Raw genomic sequence first — 22,725 nt, 5'->3', positions numbered from 1 at the left:
AATAAAAAGCTAGAAGACATTTTCTTCACCAGCAGCCAACATTCAGATAAATAAAGATCAGCACTGGATAAAAAACGAGGCACGAAAATAATACTTTATCCAAGGAACCTCCAAAGAGAAAACCAGAATCCCAGCAAAACTGGTAAGTCCCACTACTATATATAAATAGGAAGCAACCTACACAGTCATTTGCATGGATGATGTTATCTAATTGGGTAATAAAACACCTGTAAGCAAACAATCAAGCATCAAGGACCCCACAGTTCAACCCTGAGCCACAGATATTCTTTTCTACTGATATCTATTGCCTCTCTCTCTCTCATATAAGTTACAGTTTGACTTTCTACAGTTTCTATGTCTGCGAAATCCCACATTCAAATCAAATATTTTTTATGGTATTTAAGGGTAGGTCACGAGCAGATATATATATTTTCTGCTCCATATACTCTAGTGAGTTTTATATTTTCCACATCACCACATATTGCAGAGATTAGCAATTTGGGAGGCGTTGGGGACACATTTGGAATGTTGATAAGTTAGGACAGTTGTTTATTTACAAAATGGTTCCCATGGTGAGCCTGGCCTGTCATCAAACATCAATGTACCAGAAGGAGAAATGGCTGTTCCTGGATGGGCTGCAAATAAAGAGAATGCCAAATGGTCTTGCTTTGCAGCAGGGCAGATTCCCGGCTTTCCTTTTAAAATCATACATTGGCATGTATGGAAAAGGAACAGAGTGGAAGGAATGTCAAGGCATGCGCCTGCTCCATTCAATTGTTTATTAAGCTGAAGATGCTAGGCCAGAGGTGTCAAACTCAATTTCATTGAGGGCCGCACCAGGGTTGTGTTTGACCTTGGGTGGTGGGAGTGGGCGTGGCCAGGGTGGGAATGGCCAGCTTGACATCACTCGTGTCAGGGGTGCCTGTGGTGGCCCGAGTGCTCTGCCAGTAAAAATAGGCTCCCAAGTTCCGTTTCAGCTGCAACGGCCTCTTGCAACACTCTGCCAGCGAAAACAGAGCTTGGGATCACCACCAGTGGCCCTCATGAGCTCCATTTTCATCCATGATGATCTACTGCAACCCTCTGCCAGTGAAAATGGAGCATGGGCTTCTTAGGGAGTAGAGAAGACCTTGGGAGGCCCTTGGATTTGTGCTAGGCCTCACAGGGCCTCCCGTAATCCTGAGGTACCCCAGCCTCTGTTTAATGACTCATGTGGTTTTTAACAACTGCATTAGAGGCAGCAGGGGTGGAGATTGTTAAGGAAGGTAATCATATGGTCTCCTCGCTTAATGACAGTCATGACTTGTGACTGTAATAGGCAGGGTCCATTATGACCCTGAATCAAGGTCTATCTTTATAGGTTCCACCACAAAACCGCGTTCGACTAAAGCGCGCTCGATGAAACCGTGTAGCTGACGTCATCAACAGGGTGACAACAGCGCGGAGACAGCACGCTGTAAACGCTAAACCTAAAATTAACCCCTAAACCTAAACCTAACCCCCCTAAACCTAATCCTAAACCTAACCCTAAACCTAACCCTAAACCTAACCCTTAACCTAACCCTAAACCTAACCCTTAACCTAACCCTAAACCTAATCCTAACCCTTAACCTAACCCTAAAGCTAACCCTAACCCTTAACCTAACCCTAAACCTAACCCTTAACCTAACCCTAAACCTAATCCTAACCCTTAACCTAACCCTAAACCTAACCCTAACCCTTAACCTAACCCTAAACCTAACCCTAACCCTTAACCTAACCCTAAAGCTAACCCTAAAGCTAACCCTAAAGCTAACCCTTACCTTAAGTTGAATCGGCTTGCTTTCAAAGCGCTATTTAAAGTGCCCTTCTTTCTCCACGCTTGCTGTTGTCGCCCTGTTGATGACGTCAGCGACGCGGTTTAATCGGGCGCGGCTTAGTGGAGCACGGTTTTGTCGTGCCACGATCTTTATATTTTATAGTATTCTGATATTTATGATAGTATTTTTCATAGTAGTTGTGGCCCAGCAGCAGCCGGCTGAGCTGTTGGTGGACTCTGACAGTGATACCATTATGGGACTGCTCTGGAGGATGAAGAAGACTCTGGAGGGTGTTTGGAGTCAGAGCAGGGACTAGAGAGGCCTGGTGGCCACCAGGTGGCATCTGAGTCAGGGAACAGTGAGGAGGAACAGAAGGAGGTTGTCCCTGATAGGTGTGTGCATAGAGCTGAGAAGAGAAGGGAGCAGCTGTGGAGAAGACATCATAGAAGGAAATAGGGACTGTTGGCTACTGTTGTGGCCCCTCCCAAAGAGTTTATAAGGTGGAGTGATGGGAGGGGAATCTTTGCAGGAAACAACAGTCCGCTTTACTAGCCGTTGAGAAAGCATTCCGTAAGTCTAATCTTGGTTTCTTGAAGAAAGTGTTCTAGGCTCCTAGACAAGGGGTGGCTTTATCTCCTTATTTAGTTGTGGCAAACAGCCAAGTCTGTGTCTGCATATTCATTAGAATCACAGGACAGAACAACAGTGCCTAGTACTTTCCATCTGCATTAATTTAGCACAAACATCTTTTTTTGTTCTCATTTTCTCATATTTCCACATTTTGGCCATCCATAATGTGATCAGTTAATCAACATCATTGGCTCCAACTTATTTCTAGCTTACTTCATGGTAAGATAGAACCGCACGCAGCACTCCTAATCTCCATTTTCACTGGCAGAGGCACTGTGGGCTGATCCTTCACTGTGGGCCTTGAGTTTGACACTCCTGGGCTAGGTTGAATCTGAGTTCCACCACTCAATTTCACTTTTGCGCTAACACCCATGATTGGAATTAGGTGGAACAAATAAGGGGTGCTTGTAATGTACATGAGAATGGCCCTGACAGGCAGGAGGGAGAGCCACAGACTGGACAACTGCAATTGTCCTGATGTCTTAGGCCGCGGAAGGAGAAGACGGCGTGGGAAACATTTCAGAGTGGACTCTCCTTAATCTTCTGGAGAGTAAAAAGAAAGGAGGCTGAAATACTTGCAATCTTTGCATCCCTGGAAAAAGTGATTTATGATGGTTTTTAACCTTTGTGTGATCTAAATTCAGACGCTCGGAAACTGACTCACCAACCTTTTCCAACCTTCTGACAAGCAAAGTCGAACGGGGAAGCCAGATTTACTTAACAACCGTGTTACTAATTAGCAACTGTAGGCAAGAAAGGTCGGAAAATGGGGCAAAACTCACTGAACAAACATCTCACTGAGCAACATAAATTGTGGGCTCATTAGTGGTCGTAAGTCGAGGACTACCTGTACAACCATACAATAAAGATGGAGCTAATATCCCTGGCTATGCTTCTTGTTTGGAGAACCTTGTGGGAGCTTGCAGGATTGAGGACAATGTCATCTCTGCTTCTCTTCTTCTTCTTCTTCTCCATAATTTGGAACTTAATGGGCGTGTGGAATGAGCTCTGATTTGTGTTTCCCTCACTAATGAGAGACAGCAAAATGCAGTGGAGTAGATAACAGGAGGAAGGGAATAATGCATGATATTATGGATAGACATCAGTGGTGGGATTCAGCCAGTTCGCACCTATTCGGGAGAACCGGTTCTTAACTTTCTAAGAGGTTCAGAGAACTGGTTGTTGGAAGAAATCTTCTTTTGATTTTTTCCCACTTTACAGGGCTAATCCTGTAAGGAAGGCAGGAAGGAAACATTCTGGTGTTGTTTCTAGCTTAATCTTCATTGCCCTGCTTACAGAAACTGCCTCTCTGGTTAACCCTTGTTACATTGTAACAGCTAAGGCAAAGTGCCCATCGACCTGAGTAATGTTGAGTTGGCCACACCCACACGGTAACATGACAACTAAGCCCCGCCTACCCATCTGGTCATTAGGACAGAGAATCGGTTGTTAAATTATTTGAATCCCATCACTGATTGACATGGAATGCTGACTAATATATCAGGGAAAGAAAGGGAGGCTGAGACACAGATGGAGTTTTGGACAGGATCTCCATTTGGTTCTGAGGGTGTAACCATGTCATAATTCAAAGATGCTGCTTCTTCTGAAGATTTGTTTCATGCTCAAAATAGTTTGACCCGGTAATGTTTTTTTCTTACCTTCGCTATTGGTTTGGAACTGGGAACACGCATGCACGCTTGCTTTTCTAGTGCGCGGCACTTCTGTGCATGCACAGAGCATCTGTAATGATGTCTGGGTGGGTGGGCGGAGCCTCCCGCCACTGCTGCTATCGGTTCGCTCGAACCGGGGCGAACGGGCAAAATACCACCTCTCCTCTGGCCATACTTCAAAGCAGTCTCTTCACTGCTACTTTCTTAACCATAGCGATTTAAAGACGTGTGGACCTCAACTCCCAGAATTCCCTAGCCATCCCAGAATTCTGGGATTTGAGGTCTATATACAGTAGAACCTCTGGTCACAACCATAATTTGTTCCATAACTTTGGTCGCAAACTGATTTGGTTGTGACCCAAAACTAATTTTGGAAATTTGGCACAGACCCAAAAAATGGTGCGGAAGGGGAAATCGGCCACAAAAAGTGACTTCTTTGGTCAGAACCAGGGGTGCTGGAGAACCGGTAGTGGAAATTTTGAGTAGTTTGGAGAACCGGCAAATGCCACCTCTGGTTGGCCCCAGAGTGGGGTGGGAATGGAGATTTTACAGTATCCTTCCCCTGGAATGGGTTGGGAATGGAGATTTTGTAGTATCCTTCCCCTGCCATGCCCACCACGCTATGTCCACCATGCCACGCCCACAGAACCGGTAGTAAAAAATGAATTTCATTGCTGGTCGGAACCTGATTTGGTCATGATCAGAAGTGTTTGTGGCCAGAGGTTCTACTGTATCTTCAAGTTGAGAAACACTGCTTCCAATGAGAGGGTCACACAGGTGTACCTGTGTATCCTGTTTGAAAACAGAAAAGCAAATGTTTTGCTCATGTCTTTGGGCAGCTATACAGCCTGATCCAATTTACTCAGATAAACAAGCTTGCATATATTTGGACATGCATCGGACTGCAGTCATACCAGCTCCCAGTTTGAACATCCTCAACTTGAAAATAAATAGATTAGTTTGGTTCATTTTCAAGTTAGTACACTGCTACTGGCAGCTTTTATCTGATCCGAGCTTGATATATATTATTGTTATTTTATTCCGGTTTTCATAATTTTTCACTACACTGCTTTTTCCATTACTTGCAGAAAATCCGCACGCGTTATTCCAATTCACCGCTAAGGATTTACTGGAATGCGTGCAATAAATGAACCGACTCCTGAAAAACTCGCTAACCTTTCCCTGGCTTGAAATGAAATTCATAATAAATCTATCTCATCCTTTTATTTCCCCTTCCCAAAAACTCTAGCACCACAATGACAGCATCATTTCCTCCCCCAGTTTACAGGGGAACGTTTGAGATCACATTCATTCTCTTAGAAAAAGAGACGTGAAGAAAATAAGTAAGTGTCCCATAGCTCCGGCTATTTATCAAAATGTATTTAACTAATGGCTCGCTATCGGTAGATGTGTTGTTGTTACCAAATGAAAAGCAGGCAGGAACGGCCACAAATTGTTATGCTGTTCTGGAACATTAGCCCATCACGCAACATAACTTGTGTTGCTCTGCAGACATAAAACGGGCATGGCACAATCAGTCAATAATATCGCACCAGAACACAAATGTGATTCACATGGACGATTGAGAAATAAGATGGCTAATTGAAAAGGACGGCCATGTCATTTCCACAGGAGGCTATGAGGCATGAAATGGACAGAAGAGAGGTAACAAATAAAAGATTAAGCCAAACAAATAAGTTGTAGGAGCCCCGGGCAGTAGAAGACCTGCCCTGCATGTTAAGAGGCTACCTGGTTTCTGTGGATGTTGAATTTGGTTCTAGAAAGCCAAACTTAGTAGAAAGTTTATACTTAATAGAAAGCCTCTACTAGGAAACCTGTTGATAGGTTATCTCAGAAAGACCATTAGCTTTCATGACCCATGAATATTTGTTCTCTTGTCCTTTTCTAAGGCATCCAGCTATGTAGCCATTGGTACATCAAAGAGCAGTGAATTCCTCCTTCTCAGGTAGTTATGTACAAACTTGTTGTGGCCCACCAGCAGCCAGCGGAGCTGGCAGCAGATTCAGACAGTGAGGAGGTTGGGGAGGAACATGGCCCACTCCTGGAGTCTGGGGAAGGCTCTGATGAGGGCTTTGTGTCGGAGGCAGAGATGGGGCCAGAGCTGTCTGACAGTTATCAGCTGCCTTCAGAGTCAGACATCAGTGAAGCAGACAAACAGCTGGAGCCTCTTCCCAGTGTGTGCATGCGCCGAGTTTCCAGACGAAGGGAACAGCTAAGGAACAAGGGTCGACTTGGGAGTAAGGCCTCGGGTGGACGGTGAATGGCCCCTCCCATAAGGAATAAAAGAGAAGTGAAAGGGGAGTGGAGTTTGCACGAGACAATTAGTTCATTCCTGCATTCCTGCCAAGTATTGCAGCATCTGAAAGATATCGGCCTGGCCACTCTCCAAGCCTGATAAAGGTTGGTAATTGTGAACTACCTTGAAAGACTGTGGCCCAGGACTTTGCTGGAGAGGAATTCATTGTAAATTAAATAAAAGGGGTTTATCAAGACTCGGTCTCGGCTTTGTGCTGCTGGGGAAGCCTAGGTGAGAACAATATTACAAAAGGGGATTACTATATATTTATCTTCCTAAGACTCCTCCACAGGCTGAACCCCCAGAGTCCGCTGTGAATGATCATGTTAGTTCTCAGTAGCTTATTGAAACAATTCCAGCAGGAATAGAAAGCTACTTAAACTCTGGTAAACCCACAGAGTGAAAAATGTACTTTTCTGAGAACCCAACTACACCAAGTATAGTTTGGTATTTTACTCAGTTGTTATGTAAACAATACAACCCTCCCGTTTTTCTTCTGCTATGCAATAGCAAAATGATGCAGTAAAGATAAACGGTTGGATAAAATTAAGCAAGATTATTACCTCAGTCTGTGGCAGTTAAGGCTCACCCAGCCTGAGGTATCTGTCTTTCCAAATGAAGGAATTGGTTGATTTTTGGGGGGGTTTAAAAGCTCGGAATTTTTCTAGTTATTGCAGCATTTTGATTGTCTTGTATGTTGACTTTTCTGCTATGTGCGGGAAATCAGTTGATGGTAGGACAAGATGTCAGACCTGGAAGCCATCTTTTACCTTTTGGGCTTCAGGCCTGCCACATTTTCTATGGTGAGAAAATGGGAGGGGGGATTATACAGAGTGTGGGTGATATATAGGCATAACAACATTCCTTTCTCAGAGAGTCAAGGACATCTTGCCCTGCAGCTGCGGTGGTGTGACTAGCAGGCATCTCTAGTTTTGGATGATGCCTGATTGGCTCATTTGATGGACATGTAGATGCTGGGCAGGGACTTGAACTTTCTTTTGGGTGGGGAAAATCTGGAAACTTTCAGATTCGGGTTTTCCCAGATATGCCAATATGACATCTCTAATAAAATGGAACTTTGAGGAATCCCATGCCTTGGAGTCTTCTTTTCTTGGGGGTGTTACTTGGAACCCTGACACATGGCTGAAGGAACTGCTTCCATTTTATGTTTGGAAAAGAGCATAGATAAATGTGGCAAGAAGAATGCCAAGTTGAGTCCCATATGATACAATAACTTCCAATCAGGGGTGAAATTCAGCAGGTTCTGGAGAACCGGTAGCTGAAAAATTGAGTAGTTCAGAGAACCGGCAAATACCACCTCTGGCTGGCCCCCAAAGTGGAGTGGGAATGGGAATTTTTGCAATATCCTTCCCCTAGGAGTGGGTAGGGAATGGAGATTTTGCAGTATCCTTCCCCTGACACACCCACCAAGCCACGCCCACAGAACCAGTGGTAAAAAAATAATAATGAATTTCACCACTGCTTCCAACTGTTTATCCAGATCAGATTTTGGATTTGTGGAGTGGAAAAAAAAAGTAGAAATTCCAAAGCGCTTGTGGCCTTGTGTGGAAATATCCTCTTGTGTATAAAAATTATCTGATGGTGTTATGTGGCTACTGAACAATAACAAAAGAACAGGGCATATCCGAGGGTGGATTCCTTTAAGTGTGATTTGCTCTTCTATGCCCTTTGTAGCATTTAGGACAGGGGTGTCAAACTCGATTTCATTGAGGGCCACATTGAGGGTTTGTGTTTGACCTCAGGGAGCTGGGGTGGGCATGGCCAGAGTGGGTGTGGCCAGCTCGGTCACTTGTGTCAGGGTTGCCTGTAGTGGCTTGAGCGCTCTGCAAGCTGAAATAGGCTCCCAAGCTCCATTTTCAGATGCAATGGCCTCTTGCAACCCTTTGCAAGAGAAAACAGAGTTCAGGAGGTCGCGTGTGCCCCCGCCCCACCTCCATTTTTGCTGGCAGAAGCATTGTGGGCAGGTCCTTCACTGTTTCCAGGACCTCACTGAATGCCAGTTCTAAGCACCCTGTGGGCCAGATCAAGCCCACGGGCTTTGAGTTTGACTCCCCTGATTTAGAAGGTAAATTACATGATCTGATGGCTTCAAACAGCCTTTGGTGTACCAGGTCATAGAGTTGATGTTTGCCTTTTCAGAGACATGGATTGGGAAAACTAAATGGCCTGCTTCTTCTGACCAAATACCCCAAGCATATGGTACCACTAACATGATGCTCACACTTGCAAAGTAAGTATAAAACTACCTGATTGCATCCCAGGTCCAAACAAATGCTAATGTTGGGGAGGGGGGAAGGATGACAAGAAAATAATGTTTACCACATGAAAATGTCGAAAAATTAAAAGGCTGCAGGTGTAGACGGTGTAACTGGAGAAAGGTTAAAATGGAGCTGTGATTTGTTCCTGGCTGTGTGCCTTGCTTAACGTTGCTTAGAAAAGAGACATTCATTTCGAATAAATCCAATTTCCCTTTGGATTGGGAAAACAATTGTTCCCTGAACAAAAGGAAAGGTAATTAGAGTAGGGTGGAGGTTTAGTTTTTTTTAATTGGGGAAATACTTGATAGAATTTTGATTGAAAGGGTGCAAATGGGGGCCATGGGATTGTACAGGCCAGATTCTTCGTGTCACTGATTTCTCATAGAAATATGAGAAAGAAAATTTATTGTATGCTTGTTAAAACTTATGATAAAGAGAATAGGGATCAATTTTGGAATGTTTTGCATGACTATGGAGTTGAACGATGGTTGCTCCAGCCAGAACGGTAATTTATAGTGGAAATAAAGCATTTGCTTCATTTATTATTTATCTATCCCTGACATTTCTATGTCGTTCCACTCTAAATATGCACTGAGGGTGCATGAGAGAGAGAGAGAGAGAGATAGAGAGAGAGAGACACAGAGAGGGAGGGAGGGAGAGAGGGAGGGAGAGGGAGACAGAGAGAGAGAGAGAGAGAGACAGAGAGACACAGAGAGAGGGAGGGAGGGAGGGAGAGAGGGAGGGGCGGGGAACTCACTATAGATTTCAACACCAAAGAGGAGAATCACACAAATACGTGATACATCCTAGTTTGTTTCATATATTTACAGATAGATGAATGTGGTGACATTAGAGATATGCTGATTGGGGAATATTAACATGGCCGTACATTTGCACGTAGACAATGCTGGGTTGTTGGCGGGGAACACAAACAATTTGCAGCAAATGGGAGATCGCAACAAGGAGCACTCCTTATTTGTGCTGGGTGAAAAATGCATCTTTGTTGGCCCACCCTGCAAATACGCTGTCGAATTTCAGCTGTGTACTCTGGGGGCAAAAGCACAGCTAACAATATCAACAACAACAAAAGCCCATTGTGTTTCTATGCAGGAGGAATCAACATTGCAAAAAAACAATATTTATTTTTAATGCCTCAGAATACCTGGAACAAGGAGCTTTGTACCTTAGATCCAGTGATTGGCTTTTGTACATTCCCTGATTTCCCCATCCCTCCTGGAATGTATTTCCTAGTTAAAATGCAGCCCAACAAAAGCATATTTTGACTTTGCCTCCACATTCCATAGGGAAGTTTGAATTACAGTCAGCCCTTGAAATTAAGAATGTCGAACTTACAGACAACTCGAACTGACAAATGGGCTGCCTACTACTAAAGATGGCGGATGGTGTTCTCCTTCCTCAAACTGATGGACCACTGAAGCGTGACTTGTTTTTATGAACCTCTGAAGCTACACATTTTAAATACAGGTAGCCCTTGACTTATGACTACTGTGTTTCCCCCAAAATAAGACACGGTCTTATTTTCTTTTGACCCCTGAAATAAGTGCTTGGCCTTATTTTCGGGCAGGTCTTATTATTTTTGAGGTGCAGGAGGCAGCGAGCGTGGTTACCTCATGGCTGCTGCTGTGTTGCGATATTTTTAGAGAGGGCTTATTTTGGGGGAGGGATTATTTTAACACATACGCTCAAAGCCCAATTGGCCTTATTATTCAGGAAGGTCTTATTTTTGGAGAAAACAGGGTACAGATGAGCCCAAAGGTTCTATACTAAGTGAGACATTTGTTAAGTAGGTTTTGCCCCTTCTTACAACTGTTTTTTGCCACAGATGTTAAGTGAATCAGTGTAATGCTTAAGTTAGGAACATGATTGTTAAGTGAATCTGACTTCCCCCCTTGACTTTGCTTGTCAGAAGATCACAAAAGAGGATCACATTCACATGACCGCGGGACACTGCAACCGTCAAAACTACAAGTCACTTGCAAAGCACCTGAATTGTGACTACTGTCAGGCCTGGAAGCCGTCTTTTGCATTAGGCCTTCCGGCCCGCCACATTCAATGCTGTGGGAAAATGGGAGAGGGGATTATATGGGAGATATATAGTCTAAATAACATTCCTTTCTCAGAGAGTCAAAGACATCTTGCCCTGCACCTGGACAGGTGTGACTGGGAGGCATTTCCAGTTGGGACAGTGCCTGATTGGACCATGTGACGGACCTGTGGGTGCTGGGCAGGGACTTTCGTTTGGGTGGGGAAAACCTGGAAACTTTCAGATTCGGGTTTTCCCAGATGTGCCAATATGACATCTCTAATAAATTGGAACTTTGAGGAATCCCATGCCTTGGAGTCTTCTTTCATTGGGGGTGTTACTTGGAAACCTGACAACTACATGACCATGGGGATGCTGCAATGGTTATAAGTGTGAAAAAGGATCCTAAGTCATTTTTTTCAGTGCTGTTGTAACTTTGAATAGTCATTAAATGAACTGTTGTAAGTTGGGGACTGCCTGCATGATATAGCTTGTTTTCAGTGGTTCGTGAAAACATTGAGCTACTGAAAGGCGGAGAATGCCATCTGCTCTTTTTAGTAATAGGCAGTCCATTCACGAGTTCCGACTTACATAAAATTTGGCTTAAAGGCATATTTAGGGACAGATCTTGTTCTTAACCTGGGGGCTGTCTGTGATTGATGGAGGAGCTGGGAGTGAGCAGAGAAAAATTAGAATAATTTTTCCCCACCTGATGATCTGAAGACACTGTGAATTATGACTCCCAGAAATTCCAGCTATCACAGGAGACGAATGGAGTTTGGGTCTCCTATTTCATATAACATTAAATAACATAATGATAAGAGAAGTGCATACTTCCCAATGTGGAACTTTTGGATATGGAAGCACGGTTTGGGAGAGTAATTGGCTTTCCACGTCTCTCAGAATTATTCTCCATTCTTTCCCCTCCGATACAGGTAGACCTCGGCTTACAACAGTTCATTTAACGACCAATTGCGGTTACAATGGCATTGGAAAAGGGGACTTATGGCCATTTCTTTGACACTTGCAACCATTGCAGCATTGGTCACATCAGAGGTGGTATGCTACCAGTTCGGACTGGTTCGCTCGAACTGGTAGCGGAAATCGTGGGTGGCCCCACCCACTTGCCCCGGCTCTCCGACATCCCATTTTGGTGCTTTTTTCCAAAAGTGGATGGCTGTGCGCATGCGAAGAGATGGCGCGCGAGAGCTCACATTTGTGAACCAGTAGGGAAGGAAAGTCAATACCACCCCTGGGTCACATGATCAAAATTCGGACACTTGGCGTCTGGTTCGCATTTACAATGATTGTGGTGTCCATGTGATCATCTTCTGATAAGCAAAGTCAACGGGGAAACCAGATTCATTTAGCAACCCCTCTGACTAACTTAACAACTGCAGAGATTCACTTAAGAACTCTGGCAAGAAAAGCCATAAAATGGGACAAAACTTAACTGATGTCTCACTTAGCAACAGAAATGATGGGCTCGATTGCAATCATAAACGGAGGACTATCTCTAATTACTATAGAAATTCTCATCCGTTCAGGACAGCACACAAAGTGATTGGGGAAAGGAAAAGCAACAGGACAGAACTCTCTCTTCTTTCAGCCCTGGTTACCAGTAATGCCATTATTATAAATTACCAGTTATTTTGTGATGGCACTTTCACAATCTTGGGTTAAAAAGTAGCTAGCATGTCAAAAGTGTCGCACAAGGAGCCCAGCGCTTGCCTAACGCAGTGTGGACGCCACGTACCTTCTCTCATCGTGCCTGTACGATGTGGTGCTCCGGCCACTGGTCCAAATGAACATCTTAGAGGATTGGTCTCCACTGCCTCTCCTTACCGTTGAGGTCCTGGAGGAAAGATGGCAGGGCCTAGGAGATAATGGAGAATCTTCATTACTGCCTGCTGAAAACCTGCTGGGCCTCATCACCTCTTAACAGACCCAAGTGCCAAATTTGATTGCCTTGCAGGCTCTGCTCCATAGAGATGATTCCAGGTGATATGCAAAACAAGACGATGACCTTTCTCTTCCTTTCCAGGAGGTTCAGTTGACATTAAATTATTTCCTGCTCGTCTTTCTTAATTTCTTTTTCCTCCTGTTTCCCTCTCCCTTTCTCTCAGAGCTGAGAAAATCTCCCTGGTGCTGCCTCCTAAAATGTGTGGTTTTTTTTTTTCAAAGCAAGTTCACACATGCTTGACTAAGTTTCCTGTCCATCTCTAGTCATCTTTGCAGGCCTCCTCTCTCCCAGAAGATGGTCATTGATATGAACCTTTCTTTGGTCATTTCCTTTAAGCATCCATGAGATATCCAACAATGATGATGGCTTGAAGCTGTACGGACTCATCTCTAACCAAACTGGCAGTTAAATGAAAATGGAGGTGAAAGTCCAGCTTCCTTTCTGATTGGTGTTGCTGCAGCTGTTTCTGGGTGTGAGAGTGTGTGTGTGCACGCACATGTGCGCGTGAGATTATGACATGGATCCCATAGCAACTTGATCCGTGACACCATGACTACCAAAGACATTTGTTGACATTAGGTAAATGTTGTTTTTCTCCCTTTTCACTGTTATCCCCCAACTTAGCCTTCCTCAATTTACCGTCTTCTAGATTTAACAGAATAACAGAATTCTTTGAGGAATCTACCTGTCTTGGAGTTGGTTTAATGTCAGGGTTCCAAGTAATTCACCCATAGCAAACAGAACTCCGAGGCGGGTAGATTTCTCAAAAAACAGTTTTATTTGGAGGTAATCATATTGGCACAGTTTTGGTGAAAGCCAACTCTGAAAGTTCCCAAGGTTTTCACCTAATTAAAAGTTTTCTCCCTTTCCCTAACAGTCATTCACATGGTCCAATCAAGGTGCTGTCCAGTTGCCTGGTAACGTGACTTCTCCTCTCCCTCTGGCCACCTGTGAGAATGTCCTTGGTTCCCAGGAGAAAGTATTTTGTTTTGGCTACAAAACCCCAGCTATCTCTATTCCCCTCTCACTCTCCCTCAGCTCCAGTGTGGAAACACTGAAGCTTCAAAAAGTCTTCGGTCAGGTCAGCTTCAAGGTTGACAAACAGAGTGGAAGTGACCTTTTTAGTTCATCTAGTCCAACCCCTCACCCGACTCAAGTGGGAGACCCTACACCATTTCTGACAGATGGCAGTCCAGTGTTTTCTTTGAAGCTTCCAGTGATGAAACACCCATAACTATTGAAGGCCAGCTGTTCTGTTGGTTGATTGCTCTCAGTGTCAGAAAGTTTCTCCTTATTTCTAGGTTGAATCTCTCCTCAATCAGTTTCCATCCATTATTCCTTGTCTGGCCTTTAGGGGCTTTGGAAAACAGGTAGTCTATCATTCTCAGGCAACTGCTTTTCCCTATTCTCCTCTTGGAAAGCAACATTCAAATGAAAGAAAAATTTGAACTAAAACCTAGAATGCATGTTGCTTCTTTTCTCACTTATAATCATTGTCCTTCGCACTATTTGAACCACCTTTCCCAAAATGGTCTTTGTATCAACTGTTTTGTTGCAGTTTATCAGTGGCAGGAAATTTATGGCAATTGCTCCCAGAACAGCAAGTTATATTAAAAAGTGTCAAGCTCCATGCAGCTGATCAGCTGAAGACCAAGGAAGCAAGAACTCCAACACTGGAAGTTTTTAAGAAGAGACTGGATAATCATCTGTCTGAAGTGGTGTAGGGTTTCCTGCCTAAGCAGGGGGTTGGACTAGAAGACCTCCAAGCTCCCTCCCAACTCTGTTATTCTATTCTATCCTTTCACGCGATTCCTTAGGTTGACATTCTCTCCTTTTCCTTGCCTCCCTGCAACCTCTCACCAAAAGGGCCGTCCTTTAAAGCTCAGTGCAGTGTTTGGCACCCGTTCATCTACTTAATTTTCAGCTAAAAATATCTGAGAGTTGTAGGAGGGTCAGCTCTGCCATGCAGTTGGATGAAGCAATCTGTATTAAGCATTTGCCTGATAGAGTGAGAGATGAATGCAAGAATTTATGCCTGAGATGCAAACCTTTTTAAATGAGTGGAGCGGAGAGGACAGGCCAGAGGAACAGATGCCTTTAGCTTAACTGCGGCTGGCCATGGGCCAAATCTCAAATGTCTGCTGCTATAGATAAGTTCAAAAAGAAATGTCTTTTCTCCTAGCAGAATACTGAGAATCGGTGTCAGTTGTCACGTTACGCTTGTTTCAGTGGTGTCTTTCTATTTTTTTTATTACCAGTTCACTTGTGTGTGTGCGAAGCTTCTGCGCATGTGCAGAAGAGTCCGGGCGGGTGGGCGCAGCCTCCCTCCGCCGCTACTACCGGTTTGCCTGATCTGAGCCAAACCGGGAGCAACCCACCTCTAGCTTACTTGTGCTTTGCTACCAGGCTGTGACAGACTGCCATGAAGTCTGGGGAGAGGGGATGCTGGGGGAAAGCAAAAGTAACTGTTGTATCTCCCTGAGATGCTGCCTCATGGTCACCTGGCCGGAGAACAAAGTAGTTACATATCAACCTGTTCTGACCCCCCTCATCCCACACCAACACACTCTCCGAGCCAAAGATAAGTTACGGCATTTAATTAACAGACAGACAGGTCCTTGGCAGCAAACCGGCACAGACAAGCTGGGCAGCAATCCAGCCTGCCAAGCTCCCAAAAATGTTCTTCAACATTCGTTCCTGTGTTGACTTCTGCAAGAGGGGCGTGTGCACAAGCAGTCTCTTTATAGTCTGGAGAGGAGCCTAATGACCACCAGCTGAGTGCAATTACCTCCTGTAACTGCGCAACTGTTCCTGACGCCTATTAGCTCTTCGGTGCCAGGCATCCAGGAACAACTCACTGCTGGCGTCCGGCTCACTCTCCCTTGTCTCCTCCCCACTGGTCCAAGGGTCAGGTGCCTCCTGGTGGCCAACCAGCCTCTCAGCGCCCTGCTCAGTGTCAGAACCCTGTCCAGGGTCCTCCACATCCTCCAGAGCCGACTCATAGGGCCCCTCGCTGTCAGAGTCTGGTGGCAGCTCCAACGGCTCCTGCTGGGCCACAACACCAACCTAAGCTCACTGTTCTGAAAACATCTTCCTTGAACCTGATTGGTTGTGTGTGTGTGTGTGTGTGTGTGAGAGAGAGAGAGAGAGAGAGAGAGAGAGAGATTGAAAGGAGTTAAAGGAGGGCAAAGTTGAACTTAGGGATTTTGTTGTGCAATTCTCAGTTCTGGCTCTGTTCTTACTTCTGGTTGGGAATCCCTGCAACATCATCAAAACATATGAGTATATGGAGTGTAAGGAACGTTATTAAATATAGTGTAGAGCTTGTCAAATCTGTTTTGAGTACTAAGGATTGTATCAGCCCTCTTAATGGAATCCACTCCTCTTCCCCCAAATAAATTGAGTCCCCTCAGGGAAAAGGGCGGCCTATAAATAAACTACAAACTAAACTAAATTGATGACATCTTGCGAGAGTTTAATATGCTCTTCACAAGCATATTGTCTACACAAAGATTGAAATTCTGTGTGCTACAATGCAAAAGCAATCTTAATGTGTTAATTCTTTGATGATATCGATGACCAAGTCAATTTCTTGGTATCAGAACAGGTTTCCAAATTCTGATGTATAAAGGATCATAGGTCAAAGGATCAAAAGCAGGAAACCCTATACCATTTCAGACAAATGGTTGTCCAATCTTTTGATAAAAACTTGCAGTGTTGGAGCATTCACAACTTCTGGAAGCAAGTTGTTCCCCTATTTAATTGTTCTGCCTGTCAGGAAATTTCTCCTTAGTTCTAAGTTGCTTCTCTCCTTGATTAGGTTCCCCCCTTGCTTCGTATCCTGCTCTCAGGTGCTTTGGAGAATAGCTTGACTCCCTCTTCTTTGTGGCAACCGCTGAGATATTGGAACACTGCTACCATGTCTCCCCTAGTCCTTCTTTTCATTAAACTAGATATACCCAGTTCCAGCAACCGTTCTTCATATGTTTTAGCCTCCAGTCCCCTAATCCTCTTTGTTGCTCTTCTCTGCACTCTTTCTAGAGTCTCCAAATCTTTTTTACATTATGGCGACCAAAACTAGATGCAGATATTACGCAGTCATTCCATCAATATATCGCACAAAATTATTGGCAAAATTCTTTGCCCTTTTGTGAATTTATATTTTCTGAAAAAATATTCTAAATATATTTGTATTAGAATAGAGTAGAGTAGAGTAGAGTAGTGTAGAGTTGATTACAGTAGAGAGTAGAATAGAATAGAATAGAATAGAATAACAGAGTTGGAACGGACCTTGGAGGTCTTCTAGTCCAACCCCTGCTTAGGCAGGAAACCCACTTCAGACAAATGAATATCCAATCTCTTCTTAAAACTTCCAGTGTTGGAGCATTCACAAGTTCCACTGATTAATTGTTCTGTCAGGAAATTTCTCCTTAGTTCTAGGTTGCAGAACTAAGAATTTAATTATTTACAAAAAAAACACATTAGATCCCTAGCATGTTGATCTTCCCTTCTGCTTCTTCAGAACCAAATTAAGCTTGGCAAGCCTGCTATATTTATTTGTATAAATAATATAATGTGGATATGGGTTTTTAAAAAAGCTCTCTATTCCTGTGTCCGAAGCTTCTATCAAAGTACCACTCTGCATCAACAGGATCTTTTTAATTTAATGGAAAGAAAGTGATAGCAAAGGCCGAGAAGGTAGAAACATTAAAATAAAACAGCTTTCCTGCCTCTTCCAAATGGCTATCATTTGAAGAAAACAAATGCACATACGTGATCAATATGCCTATTGAATGTCTTTTGCCTCCAAATGGTGAAATTTGTAGCCTATTAGATTTCCCCTGCTTGAGTGCTTGGAAACTAGAGTTAAGGACATTTACAGCTTTGTTGACAGTGTAAGCTTTGCAAGATCTAATTTGTTTTTTTTTCTTTTCCAGATAAGCAGGCAGCAACAGAAAGAATAGATAGCAAAACAGCACTGCTTTGAAATCTTGTTTCTACATGCCCAGCAATTTAATTTAATGTAATGATTTATATGTCCACTCATTTTATAACTGTAACTTTTTATTCAGTTTAGGCACCATTCAGTGCCAGAGGGACTCTGGACAGAGAAAAAAGAAATAAAGAACAAGATGGCAATTTTGGCAATTATTCTTCTTCTTCTTCTTCTTCTTCTTCTTCTTCTTCTTCTTCTTCTTCTTCTTCTTCTTCTTCTTCTTCTTCTTCTTCATCATCATCATCATCATCATCATCATCATCTTTTAATGACTACATAATCCCCATAATGTTTCCAAGGCGGCCTCATGGGCCAGATCTAAGCACACCGCAGACTGAATCCACCCCCCGGGCCTTAAGTTTGACACCACTGATGTAAATTAAAGAAGACAGAGAAAAGAATTGAGCTCTGAGGCACCTGGCAAAAGAGAAGCCCAGGGCTAGGCTTCCTTGACCCCAACATTGTCTGGATTTGGCCTTAGAGGATGGGGGAGGATCACTGAAAAAATGGACCCTCCACTCACAAACTCCTAAACCAGCCCAGAATAATACCAGGATGGGAGCAGTGGTGGGATACGAGGGGGCAGTGAGCTGACTGGGGCATTTGCGCATGCACATGGGTGTGGGGGAGGCACCTGCGCAATGCTCTGCAGAACAGCTGGACTATCGCAGGTGGTGAGTATGCATGCGTGTGCTGCGTGTGCTGCGTGTGCTGCGTGTGCACTTGATGGACGCCCGGCCCCGTTGCAGCATACCAGTTGCAGTGGGAGCCGGAACCCACCACTGAGCACTGAAATATCAAGGATAAATATATGACTTGTTAGGGTATCTCCATTGAGAGACAGAAAGTAGTGCAGCGGAATGTACAACTAGAGAGAAAGAATGTTGCTAGTAGAAACACACGAATAGAGTTTCAGACACTGCTAGTAAAAACAAGTAGCTTTACTACTGATAATTGCTTCATAAGCAGTGATAGTAGATATTAGTCCAAACACAATTCAAAGAACAGACAATAGCTTACAGTCGCAGTTCACATTCCAGTCATCAAGTCATCAAGCATAGGACAAGCAGAGAGAGAGAGTGAGCTCTCTTGACTCCTTCTTATAGTAAAGTTAATTACAGCTGTTAAGTACATCCACTCATTTAAAGCAACGAATATATATATATATATATATATATATATATATATATATATATATATATATATATATATATATATATATATATATATATATATATATATATATATATATATACCCCTGGTATGCCCAAATATGGGAGGAAGGTCACACTTCCATTCTCTGTCCTTCGGCTTGTCACAAGAGACCATCCAGACAGAAACCCAATATTTTTTACTGTTGCCTTTTTGTTACATTTGTTATATTTGTGCTGATAAATAACAGGTTCGATTCCCAGCAAGGGTATGGCTAGCTGATGAGAGCTAAATAGCTTGAAATAGATCTATACTAGTCTCCCTTTATTTATTTATCAGCACAAATATAACACACACACACACACACACACACACACACACATGTTGTATTTGTGCTGATAAATACATAAAGGGAGACTAGTAAATAGACTCTAATATATATATATATATATATATATATATATATATATATATATATATATATGATTGATAGATAGATAGATAGATAGATAGATAGATAGATGATAGATAGATAGATAGATAGATAGATAGATAGATAGAGATAGAGATAGAGATAGAGAGAGACATAGACATAGACATAGACATAGACATAGATATAGATATAGATATAGATATAGATATAGATATAGATATATAGATATATATATTGCCTACCCAACACTAGAAGTATACTCCCAACACGACTGATATCCCAATACCATCCAAGGTCATCCATAAGAGCAAGAACCATGTGATGTAGTGGTTAGAATGCAATATTGCAGACCGACTCTGCCCACTGCCAGGAGTTCGATCCCGAGGTGCTCAAGGTGGACTCAGCCTTCCATTCTTCCGAAGTCGACATTCAGACATTCAGACTCTGTAAACTGCTTAGAGAATCCTGTAAAGTACTATGAAGGAGCATCCAAGCCTAAATGCTACTGCTATTGCCATTCAGTAATGTCTCTGTGCTACAAGTTGGCCTGAAACCTACTGGAATCCATTATCCACACAAATGTGTTCATTTTAAAGTTCTGAATAAGGGGCCAGTTTCTCCCCAGCTTCTATCCAAACAACTAGGATATGGCTAATAGCTAGCAGCCAACAGTGATTTAGACTCGCTCCTTCAAAAGACTTACAGAACACATTAGAAAAAGCTCTTCAGTTCTGTGCCATTATGAAAGAATCCTTTGAAGATGGTGCAAGGCAGAGAATTATACAGTGTGCTGCTTGACAGAAATCTATTTCTTCAAATCGCAGGCTTTTATTTAATCTGACTTTTTCCAAGGGGAAAAGCATGCCCAGGTGGGGTGGAAACTGCTTTTGTCTGCTTCTCTAAATTCAAGTGGCTGGGAGAACTTTCTGTGCAATTACGTTGAGAAAAATTCAGGGAAACGAAATGGGATCAGAGACAAGTGATGCGGATGAATATGGGACTAGAAAATATATCCTACAAAGAAAGACGGAGAAAAATTTAGTTTTGGGAAGCCAGGACCAAACTTCGCACTCTCTACAAGCATCTGAAAAGATGTCACACAGAAGAACTGTTTTCTACTAAACCAGGGTAAAGGACACTAAATGGATTTAACTTAAAAGAAGGCTGGAGTTCAGCCGAATGTTTGGAGAAATAAAACTTCAAACGAAACTTCACCATGATGTTAAAAAGAGGTTGAGACTCTAGAGAGAATGCAGAGAAGAGCAACAAAGATGATTAGGGCACTGGAGGCTAAAACATTTGCAGGAACTGGGTATGTCTAGTTTAATGAAAAGAAGGACTAGGGGAGACATGATAGCAATATTCCAATATCTCTAGGGGTTTCCACAAAGAAGAGGGAGCCAAGCTATTCTCCAAGTCACCTGAGGGCAGAACAAGGAGCAATGGGTGGAAACTAATCAAGGAGAGAAGCAACCTAGAACTAAGAAGAAATTTCCTGGCACACAATTCATCAACAACTTGCCCCAAGAAGTTGTCATTTCTCCAATACTGGAAGTTTTTAAGAAGATGTTGGACAACCATTTGTTTCAAATGGTATATTTTTTTCTGCCTGAGCAGGGAGTTGGACTAGACAATCTCCAAGATTCCTTCCAAATTCTATTCTATTCTATTCTATTCTATTCTATTCTATTCTATTCTATTCTTGCTTTGGATTCTTACAATAAGCAGTGAGTTGTACACAATAACCTTTCCAACTCTATAATTCTGGGTGTATATGTGGTATGTGTATGCTGCAGAATAATACTACGATACAAGGAGGTGAGAAGACTTCCCAACTGCTCCTACTACTAGTGCCTTTGAGCTTCCCATCTGTGCTATCATTAACCTTGCCTGCTTCATTAGCAGTACTGAGGCATGGCAACCCTTTCCCATTTAACCTGCAATTACACACCTAATCTTGCGTAAAATTGTAGCGCTAATGACACCACTGCAGGCCTGACTAAACTTTGGATACCTGAGACTTTGTCTTCCGTGTTCCTTTGAAATCCAGGGTCACATTCTACAGAGAAACTCACCAGGAACACTATCATAAGTTCTGTATGTGGCCATTGGAAGCTTTCATAGTTTCAGGGACTCTCCACATATGATGAACTAAATTATGGATCTGTAATCTTTGAACAAGTCACTTCTAGCTAGGTGAGAACAAGGAAAGAAAAACTACTGTATTTTTTGGAGTATAAGACGCACTGGAGGATAAGACGCGCCAAGATTTTGAAGAGGCAAATTAAAAAAAAAAGTTCTTCCATCCCAAGGACCAGTCCTTAGATTTCTACTGCTCTCCTCTCCTCTGCCTTTTATGCATCCGTGCATCAGGCACTGGACCCAGCAGTTCCTCCTCTTCCTCATCAGCCACTTCCAGACCTGGGAGCTGTTGACTCGCCATTTGAGGGTTGATGGACTGCCCAGGCGCTGCCTCTGTTTCTCTCTCTCTGCCAGCTCCACTTCATCTTCCCCCTTGGAGCTCTCAGGTTGCCTTGATGCTGACCCTGACTCTCACGCCTCCTCCTCTGAGTCAGCTGCTGGAGGGGCCAGCGGCCAAGAGGCCACAACACGTGTCTGACTCTAGGATACAGTGCTCATCTCTATATCTTAGCCAAGGGAGCCAGCATTGTCTGAAGACACGTCCGCGATCATGTATCCAGCACATACGGAACGCTGTTACCTTCCCACTGAAGTGGTACCTATTTATCTACTCACATTTGCATGCTTTTGAACAGGGAAGGAGCTGGGGCAAGTAACAGGAATTCACCCCATCAATGCAGAGGTGAAATCAAGCAAGTTCTGACAGGTTCTGGAGAACTGATAGCGGAAATTTTGAGTAGTTCGGAGAACTGCAAATGCCACCTCTGGCTGGCCCCAAAGTAGAGTGGAAATTGAGATTTTGTAGTATCCTTCCCCTGGAGTGGGGTAGGAATGGAGATTTTGCAGTATCCTTCCCCTGCCACACCCACCAAGCCACACCCACCAAGTCACACCACGTCCACAAAACCGGTAGTAAAAAAAAAATGAATTTCACCACTGCCATCATGCAACACTTGGATCTTGAACAGAGGCTGTCAGCTTTCCCAGTAACAAGTCAGTATCCTTAACCACTGAGCCATCATGTTCCGTGGTTAAAGGTGTTGAGCTTGTTACCTTTACCAAGAGGCTAAGCTACCACAAAACTATGATAGAAACTATCACAGGGACATCCAGGATTCTGTAATTTCCTCCCCCATCAGTTTTTTTTTTTGCTTCAGAGGTAGACATTTGCTGTTAAAAAGATGGTAGACAGAAACTTCAGTCCTCTTTTCAGTGCTTTTCTTTTAAATATATGTGAATTGAGCTTTTTCGAAGTTTAATACACCTTCAGCTGTTATTTCTTCAGGGGGAAAAAAACAGT

General features: G+C 43.3%; 1 protein-coding gene across 1 annotated transcript in view; it reads right to left on the bottom strand.

Moving 5' to 3' along the window:
* Nucleotides 1-12,602, bottom strand: part of LOC116514397 (calcium-activated potassium channel subunit beta-2) — a 58,234-nt gene extending 45,632 nt beyond the window's left edge. The window contains exon 1 of the mRNA XM_032225975.1: nucleotides 12,496-12,602. Coding sequence (XP_032081866.1) covers nucleotides 12,496-12,551 — 56 coding nt within the window. The 5' untranslated portion in view covers nucleotides 12,552-12,602. The remainder of the gene's footprint in view (nucleotides 1-12,495) is intronic.
* Nucleotides 12,603-22,725: the final 10,123 nt, after the last annotated feature.

The sequence above is a fragment of the Thamnophis elegans genome, chromosome 10 (genome assembly GCF_009769535.1).
Source record: "Thamnophis elegans isolate rThaEle1 chromosome 10, rThaEle1.pri, whole genome shotgun sequence".
Lineage (NCBI taxonomy): Eukaryota > Metazoa > Chordata > Lepidosauria > Squamata > Colubridae > Thamnophis > Thamnophis elegans.
Note: the sequence above shows the minus strand (reverse complement) of the source record. Positions and strands in the feature narration are given on the sequence as shown.